The sequence below is a fragment of the Chiloscyllium plagiosum genome, chromosome 24 (genome assembly GCF_004010195.1).
Source record: "Chiloscyllium plagiosum isolate BGI_BamShark_2017 chromosome 24, ASM401019v2, whole genome shotgun sequence".
NCBI classification, from domain to species: Eukaryota; Metazoa; Chordata; class Chondrichthyes; order Orectolobiformes; family Hemiscylliidae; genus Chiloscyllium; species Chiloscyllium plagiosum.
In genome coordinates, this window is record NC_057733.1 from 25,242,220 (window position 1) to 25,253,986 (window position 11,767).

The window sequence follows — 11,767 nt, forward strand, 5'->3', positions numbered from 1 at the left end:
CTTCTGTCTTCTACCTTTGCACCAGTTCTGTATCCAAATGGCTAGTTCTCCCTGTATTCCATGAGATCTAACTTTGCTAACCAATCTCTCATGGGGAACCTTGTCATACGCCTTACTGAAGTCCATATAATCACATCTACCGCCCTGCCCGTATCAATCCTCTTTGTTACTTCTTGAAAATACTCAATCAAATTCATGAGGCATGATTTCCCACACACAAACCCATGTTGACTCTCCCTAATCAGTCTTTGCCTGTCCAAATACATGACAATCCTGTCCATCAGGATTCCCTCCAACAACTTGCCCATCACTGATGTCAAGCTCACCAGACTATAGTTCCCTGGCTTTTCCTTACCACCTTTCTTAAGTAGTGGCATCACGCCAACCTCCAGTCTTCTGGCACCTCATCTGTGACTATTGATGATACAAATATATCAGCAAGAGGCCCACCAATCACTTCCCCAGCTTCCTACAGAGTTCTATGGTACACCTGATCGGGTCCTGGGGAATTATCCACACTTACGTATTTCAAGACATCCAGCACACCTCTTCTGTAATATGGACATTTTTCAAGATGTTGCCACTTATTTCCCCACATTCTATATCTTCCATGGCCTTTTCCACAGTAAACACTGATGCAAAATACTCACTTAGTATCTCCCCCATCTCCTGCAGCCCCATACATAGGCTGCCTTGCTGATCTTTGAGGGACCCTATTCTTTCCCTAGTTATCCTTTTGCCCTTATTTATTCACAAAAACCTTTTGGATTCTTATTAACCCTATTTGCCAAAGCTGGTTTCAGCTCAACTGGAGTGTGGTAGTCAAACTGATTGGTTTTGCATCTATAAGTCTGGGTTTGAGGGTTAGCATGTTATGAAAGTCACAATCAGAGAACGATTAACTGGTTACCCCTGCATTACAGGTGAAGATCTTTTCTGATTCCGAGTGCTGCAATCCAATTATAAAGGAAATGAGAACATCAAAAGGATTCATTCTCACTCAGAATGCTGAAATTCTATTATGATCAAAAGAAATCAGAACTATAGAATCTCAACCAATCGACAAATTAAAGATCACAAAACCAATCCTTCAACTGCTTTGCTACTGGTAACCTTTACTGCAACAGCTGCAATGTCTAACTACCTGCTCTTTATGCATAATTCAGAAACTGACCCTATTCTTAAATTTCTATCTTTTGAACCAACCTCTTATTTCTTGGCCGTATATATGTGTTGACTTACTATTTCTTCACAGACTATTTGATAATTAATAAACTCACTCCTTGCTAATTCAATAAAGCCTGATTAAATTGGCTCATTTTAAAACATAAATGTATGTAAGTCTAAAAGAAAGATATCCACAAGGGAAAGAATCCTTTTTAAATTAATCTTTGTGCAACAAGGTGGTGTGTGAGGAAAGAAGGGGAAACAGTTGATTCCTCCTTATTGGGAAACTTACAGTTTGGGGTATTCCCTTCTGGAACTCTCGGTCATTGGGAATTTCACCGAGGGTCTGGTTGGAACACAATGCAGAGGACACCAGTCTGTGGTTCGATTTACTTTTCAATATAGAAAGCTGAATAATTTCATAAAAGCATGCTAATTCCATAGATTTAAGGAATCTGAAGCTAACAGAGAATGCTGGAGAAACTCAGCCGGCCTGGCAACATCTGTGGAGAGAGAAACCGAGTTAATAGTTTGAGTCCCGTGACCCCTTCTTCAGAACTGAGAAGTTAAATTTTGAACAGTTTACCAACCACCTTATAAAATTCGGGTTTCTTAAATCCAAGGACATCTAACCCAATGAAGACTGATATTCCACTTTCACGCTGAAATTGTATTCTCTAAGCATTAAGCAATTCGCAGATTAGAATCAATGTTATAAATGAAACCATATACACCACAAGATTAATGAACGTCATTTTCAAGAAATCGGCTTTCATTTATCTGGAAAATGCGAGGCGGGTCCAAGGGTTGATCTGATGCTGACTTGAATCAGCAAAAGCACGGAGTTTAGGGTATATCCCCAAAACGTAAGATCAACCCATCGTTTGAGGAAGAGTAAAAGATTAGGAGTGCTCCTTTAGCACATTTCGGAACTAATCTCCAGAGATAGGGAAAGTACGGATGGACAGAATACAGTACAAACTTCCCCAGCAGGAACAAGTCGCCTGAAGTTAACACAGCCGGGTATTTCCCAGCGACAGTTGCTCCCAGTTTCGTCTCCTGGAATAGTTCAAGATTGGATCTTTCAATCCTGATATTTTGTGGAAAATTAAGTAAAGGGCCGAAGAGTTTATCGAAAGCCCGATGAACAATATTGCTGGCGGATATTTTCTGTTCACCCGGAATACTTTTCTTTGGAGAGGGATGAGTCATATCGAAACTAAAAGTTACAAAGAAAATAAGGAAGAGAAAACGGAGGGAGAACCGGCTGCTTGCAGAGTTCATTTTGAACGGAGCAGTGAACAGAAAAATGGTGAACAGAAATATGACCGTTGCTCCCTGTTTGCTGTAACACTGGACACCAGGAGCCGGGCTCTTTCCCAGACTGGGCAGTGGACCGAGCTCTGAGCTGCACTCGCTCCCCGCAGATCCCCGGGTTCAGCTGAGCTGCTTTTGGACCGAGATCCCTGGACCGAGAACTCAGCAGTTCTCCAGGTATCGGATTTTGAATGATGACTTGGATAAGTTTGAGCCTGGGCTTGATGCGTTTTTATTTGGGACAAAGAACAGTTTGACTTTTAGAAACATCTTTAACATGTACGATGTGGAGGTGCCGGTGTTGGACTGGGGTGGACAAAGTTAAAAATCACACAACACCAGGTTATAGTCCACCAGGTTTAATTGAAGGTACAAGCTTATGGAGCACTGCTCCTTTGTCAGGTAGCTAGTGGGGTAGGATTATAGGACACAGAAGTTATAGCAAAAGATCATAGTGCCATACACCAATGTGACATAACGAACAAACCTAGATTGCTGTTAAGTCTTTCATCTTTTCGAATGGGTTACAGGTTTCAATTCATTAATATGTAAATCCCTGAACTTCTGTCAAATCACATTCTTGAGATCATTTAAGGTGACATCTCAGCTGAGACAATGCATTAAAGGTGTACTGTTAGAGTCTGTCTATATTCTAATCTTGAGTCAGATTGGTTCTATTTCCAAAGTAGGAATTTATAAACTGTCACATGGACTGACTGCCTACAGATTGTGTGCTTTTTGAACAAAATAGAATATCTCTGCAAATACAATTTTGCAAATGCAAATTCACCCCGTCGACCCATGTATGTATGTGCATGCATGTGGAGGAGTGCGGGAGTGTGTGTATGAGAGAGAGTGTGAGCGTATGTGTGTGTATGAGAATGTGTGTATGTGTGCATGCTTAATAGAGTGTGTACATTAGAAGATACAGTATCTGCCTGTGAGATGGTGTGTGCATGGGAGAAAGCATGTGTATGTGATAGTCTGCGTGAGTGTGAGCATGTAAGAGTGTGTGTGTATATGTGTGAGAGAATGTATAGTGTAGTGGGATGTATAGTGTAATGGGATCACCTGTAGTGTGACATGAAACCATGCCATCCTTATGGGTACTGAACTTGGCTAAGAGCCTCTGCTCGGCGATTCTGCGCTGTTGCATATCCCAAAGTCCACCTTGGAGGATGGTCACCCGAAGATCAAAGATTGAATGTCCCTAACTGCTGATGTGTTCCCTGACTAGGAATGTGACTTGAAAGAAGTTTTGGGATTTACATATTAATGAATTCAAACTTGCAACCCATTCTAAAAGATGAAAGACTTAACTGCAATCTAAGTTTTCTCAATATATCACATCACTGTATGGCACTATGATCTTTTGCTACAAATTCTGTGTCCTATTATCCTGCCCCACTAGCTACCTGACAAAGGAGCAGTGCTCCGTAAGCTTCCAAATAAACCTGGTGGACTATAACCTGGTGTCGTGTGATTTTTAACTTCAACATTTACATAAAGATCAAGTGTTTAAGCAATACAAACATATCTGATGTGATTTTTAATTTTAACAATTTTGAATTCCAGTTAAAACCTAACTCTTTAAACAAAGGATAGTAAAGCGTAGAGTGGATTAGAGTGTTACTGATTTGTTTGGATTGTCCTTAGGTTAACTGGAACTCAATCTGGGGAAATGGTTTCATACTCTACAATAAGACTCCTTCCTGTCATCTTATGCAACATACCATCTGTATTTGGTAAGTACCGAGCTGCTTCTTAATATGTAGCTCCATTGAATATTGATTCTCACTGACGTATGATGAGTGAATGAAAATTATTCTTTTTTTCAGATTTTGTGATATTAAATTGTCAGTCTTCAGTGACAGGAATATTTAATGAAGATACCAAACTACCATGCACATTGAATTCAGATTCAAGTATCAATTCAGCACACATTGAACTTTGGAAAAAGGAAAATGATGGAAAAGAAAAAATTGTGTTTAACTTCACAAAAAATGTCAGTGAAGTTCAGGGTCGGATTAAATTACTTCACCCAGGATCTCAAGACATCTCACTGGTGATCCAGAACACACAGGTGTCAGATAATGGGACATATCAATATTTTTTGGAGACAGCTATTGGTCACAGATTGCATGAGATTAAATTGAATGTCAAAGGTAGGTGACTGCATTCGTTGTAGAATATTTGTTGCAAGTAATTAATAACAAATTCTAGTTTTATTCTCACCCTTAAAAGTTAACGTGTGAGATGGACAAACAGCAAGTTATAGTGAGAATCAAGTTAAGACAGGAAAGAAAGGCCATGCATTTCTGTAGCATGGTTTCTATCCCCAGCAATATCTCACAATGTATTTCTACATTAGAAGGTACAGGAGGATGTATTGATAGCATGATTATCCTAATAGGACATGGTAATAATGAGTAGAGGTGCAGACAATGTTTTTATGTAATGAATCTCAATAACCAACTCACAGTTAGAGTAGTTTGATGAAAGACAAATGTCTGGATTAATTCTATTTTTGCTGGCGTCACTTGAACAACAAATCCTAATGTGGAAGCTTCTATTGATCTCTGAAAAGTGGCCAAAATATTTCTTACCCACCTGCGAAAATAGTTCCTGGTTTCAATCTAATATTCCATATGATTATAAGGTGTAGAAGCAGAATTAGGCCATTTGGCCCATCAAATCTGCTCCACTAAATCCAGCATGGCTGATATGTTCCTCAACCCCATTCTCCTGCCTTCTCCCCATAATCTTTGATCCTGTTACTAACTAAAAATCTATCTATCTTTATCTTAAATACATTTAGTGACTTGCCTCCTCAGCCTTCTGCAGCAGACGTTCACAGATTCACCACTCTCTGGCGAAAGATGTTTCTCCCTATCTCAGTTCATCCCTTCACTCTGAGGCTGTGCCCTCAGGTCCTAATCTCTCATTCATCTTGTCCACATCCACTCTAAGCAATCCTCTTCAGTAGTCGGTAGGTGTCACTGAGACTTCCCCCAGTCGAATAAACGCAACATGCACAGAGTCCTCACCTGCTCCTCATATGACAAGCTCTTCATCCCCAAGATCATTCTTGTTAACCTCCTCTGGGCTCCTACCAATGCCAGCACATCCTTCCTTAGATACAAGGTCCAACACCGCTGAGAATATTTCAAATGCGGTTTATTATGGACCAGACCAGAACCCCAAAAATGTTTTAACAAGGTAACCTAGACCCTAATTTTTTTTAATTTTAAAGGCCATTGTGAAGTGAGTGTTCCACGTGTGATGCAACTAGCCAAACCACTCAGCTTTAAGCAAAACAATTTATTTAAACACTACAGGTAAAACACGAACAAAAGAAAGCAGGATTTAGAATAACTTAACTGTTGGAAAACTTAACCAATCCTATACAGTAACTATTACCAATTAACTGTTCCAATATAGTAATATCCCTTGGCAAAAGGGTAAATTCAAACACAGATTCTTGTGTTTGAGGCAGGAGGGAATAACATCCAGAGAGAGATTTCAGATAAAATCAGAGGAATCCTTTTCTGAAGCTTGCAACTCTTCTGGACTCACACATCCTGTGACTGATACAGCTAAAAAAAAACTAGAAAGCCTGAACTGGGAGAACTGACCACTCCCTTTCCATAGTTAAACTGTTACCCCTTAGACTCTTTGGCACCTCTGCCTTTACAACCTCTCTTCAGAAAACCAAGGACAAAATAACCTTTTTAAAGTGACAGCATTGCCATAAGTTTGACCAGAGTCTTATACTGCTTTAGCAGTGTATTTCTGTTCTTGTATTCTACCCATCTTTAAATGAATGCTAACACTGTTCCCAACTGCCAACTGAATTTGCAAGTTAATGTTAACTTGTTAACATTAAGAGAATCTTGAACTGGGACTCCTAAGTCTCTTTGTGCTTCAGAATTCCAAAGTCTTTCCACATTTAGAAAATAGTGTACACCTCTATTCTTCCTGTCATAATCTCACACTTGCCCACAGTGTATTCCATCTGCCACTTCTTTGCCCACTGTTTTAGCTGTACAATTCCTCCCCGCTTCCTCCACACTGCTTGTCCCTCCACCTCTCACTGTGTCACCTGCAAACTTAGCAACAAGATGTTCAATTCTTTCATCCAGATTGTTAAAGAGTAACATGAATAATTATGATACCAACATGGACCCCTGCAGAACTCCATTAGTCACTGACTGTTATTCTAAAGACTCCCTTATCCCCACTGTCTGCCTTTCGCCAGACAGCTAATCCTCTATCCATGCCAGCACCTTGCCTCTAACACCTCTTACCTTATTTAGCAGCCTCCTGTGTGACAACTTGTCAAAAGACTTTTGGAAATCTGAATTGATCACATCCACTGCTTTCCTTTGTCTAACTTTCTCATGACTTAATTAAAGAATTCACACTGATCTGTGCGCAAATCCTTCCCTAGTCCAATCACACTCTCGCCACATTTCCCCTCAATTCCAGTGTACCCCAGTGAAACACAAGGCCTCGTCACAATAGGAAAGCCATTAATGGGCAGCCCAGTGGCTCAATGGTTAGCACTGCTACCTCTAAAGCACCAGGGACCTGGTTTCAATTCCAGTGTCAGGTGACTGTGTGGAGTTTCCACAATCACCCCCTGCCTGCATAGGTTTCTACCAGGTGCTCTGGCTTTCTCCTACAGTCCAAGGACATGCAGGTTTGGTGGATTGGCCATGGGAAATTCAGGGTTACAGGGATTGAGTTGGTGTGGACTTGTTGGGCTGAATGGCCTGTTTTCACATTTCAAATTCTTAAAAGAAATTCTAACAATTTTGTCAGGCATAATCTCTCTTGACAAAGCTGTTCTGACTCAGCCTTATTTTACTGTGCATTTCCAAGATTACTCTGTAATCTCATCCTTCATAATGAACTCTTACTAACAATGGTGCTCAGACTATCTGGCATTTGGTTTTCTGTCTTCAGTCTCCTTCCCTTCCTAAACAGGGGTGTTACCATTTTCCAGTCCTCAGGGACACTCCCTGACTCCAGTGATTCCTGAAAATCTCTACCAATACCTCCACAATCTCTCCTAGTATCTCCATCAGTACTCTGGGGTGTAGTTCATCTGGTCTGAGTGATTTATCCACCTTCAGATCTTTTAGCTTCCCCAGCGCCTTCTCCTTTGTCATGGCCTCATATCTGTCTCCTGGTGTGCTATAATGTATTCCATCTCAAAGACAACACTTTTGATGCTGAACATTCCTACACAGCAGCATTGAAATGCCAGATGCATTGTCGAAGGAAGAAACTGCCTCCAGTTCAAAACTGACTCCTATTGAGACAAGCTAATACTATATCTTGTTTCAGTTAGCAGAGTGACAACCAGTCTTTCAGTAAAATGATGTAATACAGCAAAATAGTCATGTGGAAATTAATGCTTTTTACTCTAATAATTATGGCTTGAATGAATAATTGATTTGTCTCTTTTTAAAAATATTCCAAATTTTGTGCATGTATGCATTACCAGTTAATTGATTGTAAATTTTCCGATTACTAAAAATCGTGTAAGTAAGCTACATTATCAGTGCAAATCTGTCATGATTTCCAGCAATATAAGATTCAGATGTGCTGTAGCAAAATATGCAAATTATATAGACCAACTACTTCTAAATCAGACGGAAATGATAAAAAGAAAAGGACAGCAGAACCTAAAGCTTCCTCAAAGGTTTCAATGAACATAGTTAGAAATGAGTTCAAAACAGCAAATTGGCAACATTAATTATTTTCCTTAATTCTACATATCTTAACCTAAGATAACCTAAATCTATCAAGATCTTTGTCTTAGGTGGCACAGTGGTTAACACTATTTCCTCACAGTGCAAGGAACCTGGGTTTGTTTCCAGCCTGCGGCAATTGTGTGGAGTTTACAAACTTTTCCTGTATCTCTGTGGATTTCCTCCGGGTTCTCCAGTTTCCTCCCACAGGCCAAAGATGTGCAGGTTAGGTAGACTGGCCATGGAAAATGCGGGGTTACAGGGACAGGGTAGCAGGGTAGGTCTGGATGGGTTGGTATGGACTTGATAGGCCAAATAGGCTATCAAGAATCCTTACACTGCTTCCACAGTGTAAGGATTCTATGGTACTGTAATACCCCTAGAAGTGATCGTTTTTACCAAGTACAACTGGGTTTTTCTTGCTTAAAGGGGAAAGAGGAGCAAAATTGCTCATTATGCTACACCTCCCGATCGTTATATTAACAATTGTGTTTTTACTTAGCTCCATATAGTTTGCCAAAAATGGCCTTACTCCAAAATATCACAAGAAGAATAAGAAGTGCCGACCTTATTTGTGAAACAACTGGATATCCACTCGCTCAGATTCACTGGTTTGTTTATGAGAAAAGGAATCTCACAGCCAGAGCTAAAACTCATAGTGTTCTGACTCCAGAAGGGCTGTTCAGTGTCACCAGTACACTTCACATCGAAGCCATGGAAAATGCCTTAGAAGGCAATTATACGTGTGCTGTGTTCAATTTCAAAAAAAATGATATTGAGGTGCGGAACCAATTTCCAAGTAAGTTAATAGCATTTGCTGAAACAATTATGAGTAAATGTATGTTCTAAAGCATTGATTTTGTCCCTCCCTTTCCTGAAAACATAGGCAATGCTACAGGATCATGTTTACTACACATGAACACTTATCTTAGTTTAAGACTGCTGCAATTCCTTTCCTCAACACTGTTCACTCTTGAAACCTGTTGATAAAAAGTATGATTATTATGTGTTTAAGGACTGAAGCTGGAATTTAGAATTGAATTACAATTTTCCCCTAAATTTTCAGTTCCAATTATAGACACACCTACTACAAATCGGCAAAGTGAAAGGAAAAAATCTAAAATTCTCACAGCTGTCTTTGTCATTGTTGGAGCACTGGCAACTGGAATAATAATTTTGGCAATTCATCGATTCAGGAAGACCATCTATTCAGGTATGATGGTAATATAAATGTTTCCAGTATCTGCAGAAACTCTTCAGGCTTTACAAATGAACAGAAGAGGTTGATTATCAAGCCTCCTTTGTTATTCAATTAACTTGAGCCTTAACTCCATTTTCCAAACTACTGCCCACATCCAATGAAGAGACCAAAAATCCAACCCTCTTAAATACAGGAACATAAAACATAGAAAATTGGTGCAGGAGTAGGCCATTCAGCCCTTCAAGCCTGCTCGACCATTCAATATGACCAACGGTTGATCATGCAATCTCAGTATCCTCTTCCCAATTTCTGTCCATATTCCTTGATTCTTTTAGCTGCAAGGGCCAAGTCCAGCTCCCTCTTGAATATTTCTTATGTATTGGCCCAACAGCTTCATGTGGGAATGAATTCTGCAGGCCCACAACCCCCTGAGTGAAGAAATCCTTCCTGACTCAGTCCTGAATGGCTTATCCCTTATTTTTAGACTGTGACCCCTAGTTCTGGACTTCCCTGTAATGGAGAACTGTCTTCCCACATCTAGCATGTCCAGTCCCTTCAAGATTTTATATGTTCCGATGAGATCCCCCCTCATTCTGCTAAAATTGCAGCAATTACAAGCCCAGTCGACCTAGTCTTTCCTCATATGTCAGTCCTGCCATCCCAAGAATCAGTCTGGTAAACCGTAATCCACTATGAAACATTCAGAATACTCGGGGCGAAGAGCTCCTAATGTTTGCAACACTTTGGGTGAAGACATTTATCCTTCATCTCACTCCTAATCCCCTGCAACTGTAACTCCCTGTTCTAAACTCCCCAGCTATCAGAAACAATCCTGTCAAGCCCCTTCTCAATCATGCTTTTATTAATGAGATCACCTCTCATTCTTCTACACTTCAGAGAATGTGGACACAATTTACTCAGCTTCTCACTCTTGGCAGCCATCTCATCCTAGGTTCCAATCTAATTAGTTTTCATGATAATGCTAGCAATGTAAGTATATCCTACAATAGATTTGGAGAACTAATTGCACATGGTATTCCAGGTGTGGTCGAACTTAAACCCAATTTGAATGGCGTCAAATACTGGCTGTCTTTCTAAATGCATTATATGACATGGATAAATTCTTAGTTAAATTACTGCTAGTGATGTCGTACAGCATGAAAACAGACCCTTCAGTCCAACCCGTCCATGTCGACCAGATATCCCAACCCAATCTAGTCCCACCTGCCAGCACCCGGCCTATATCCCTCCAAACCCTTCCTATTCATATGCACATCTAAATGCCTCTTAAATGTTGCAATTGTACCAGCTCCACCACATCCTCTGGCAGCTCATTCCATACATGTACTATCCTCTGCGTGAAAACACTGCCCCTTAGGTCTCTTTTATATCTTTCCCCTCTCACCCTAAACCTATGCCCTCTAGTTCTGGACTCTCCGACTCCAGGGAAAAGACTTTGTCTATTTATCCTATCCATGCCCCTCATAATTTTGTAAACCTCTATAAGCCTCCGACTCTCCAGGGAAAACAGCCCCAGCCTGTTCAGCCTATCCGTGAAGCTCAGATCCTCCAACCCTGGCAACATCCTTGTAAATCTTTTCTGAATCCGTTCAAGTTTCAGAACATCTTTCCGATAGGAAGGAGACCAGAATTGCACGCAATATTCCAACAATGTCCTGTACACCGCAACATGACTTCCCAACTTCTGTACTCAATACTCTGACCAATAAAGGAAAGCATACCAAACGCTTTCTTCACTATCTACCTGTGACTCCACTTTCAAGGAGCTATGAACCTGCACTCCAAGGTCTCTTTGTTCAGCAACACTCCCCAGGACCTTACCATTTACAAGAATCCAGAGAAGGTATATTCCTGTCAGGGTGAAAGGGAAGGCTGGTAGGTATAGAGAATGCTGGATGACTAAAGAAATTGAGGGTTTGGTTAAGAAAAAGAATGAAGCATATGTCAGGTATAGACTGGATAGATCGAGTGAATCCTTAGAAGAGTATAAAGAAAGTAGGAGTATACTTAAGAGGGAAATAAGGAGGGCAAAATGGAAACATGAGATAGCTTTGGCAAATAGAATTAAGGAGAATCCAAAGGGTTTTTAAAAACATATTAAGGACAAAAGGGTAACTAGGGAGAGAATAGGGCCCCTCAAAGATCAGCAAGGCGGCCTTTGTGTGGAGCCACAGAAAATGGGGGAGATACTAAATGAATATTTTGCATCAGTATTTACTGTGGAAAAGGATATGGAAGATATAGACTGTAGGGAAATAGATGGTGACATCTTGCAAAATGACCAGATTACAGAGGAGGAAGT

At 40.4% G+C, this 11,767-nt stretch overlaps 1 protein-coding gene across 2 annotated transcripts in view; it reads left to right on the forward strand.

Moving 5' to 3' along the window:
* Positions 1 to 1,926: 1,926 nt before the first annotated feature.
* Positions 1,927 to 11,767, forward strand: part of zgc:174863 (uncharacterized protein LOC100136852 homolog) — a 13,095-nt gene continuing 3,254 nt past the window's right edge. Inside the window, exons 1-5 of one of the 2 annotated variants that reach the window (XM_043714614.1) lie at positions 1,927 to 2,661; positions 4,141 to 4,229; positions 4,323 to 4,649; positions 8,746 to 9,042; positions 9,310 to 9,456. In XM_043714614.1, the coding sequence (XP_043570549.1) occupies positions 4,166 to 4,229; positions 4,323 to 4,649; positions 8,746 to 9,042; positions 9,310 to 9,456 (835 nt within the window). In that variant the 5' untranslated portion in view covers positions 1,927 to 2,661; positions 4,141 to 4,165. The remainder of the gene's footprint in view (positions 2,662 to 4,140; positions 4,230 to 4,322; positions 4,650 to 8,745; positions 9,043 to 9,309; positions 9,457 to 11,767) is intronic. The other variant, XM_043714613.1, reaches the window with a different exon arrangement.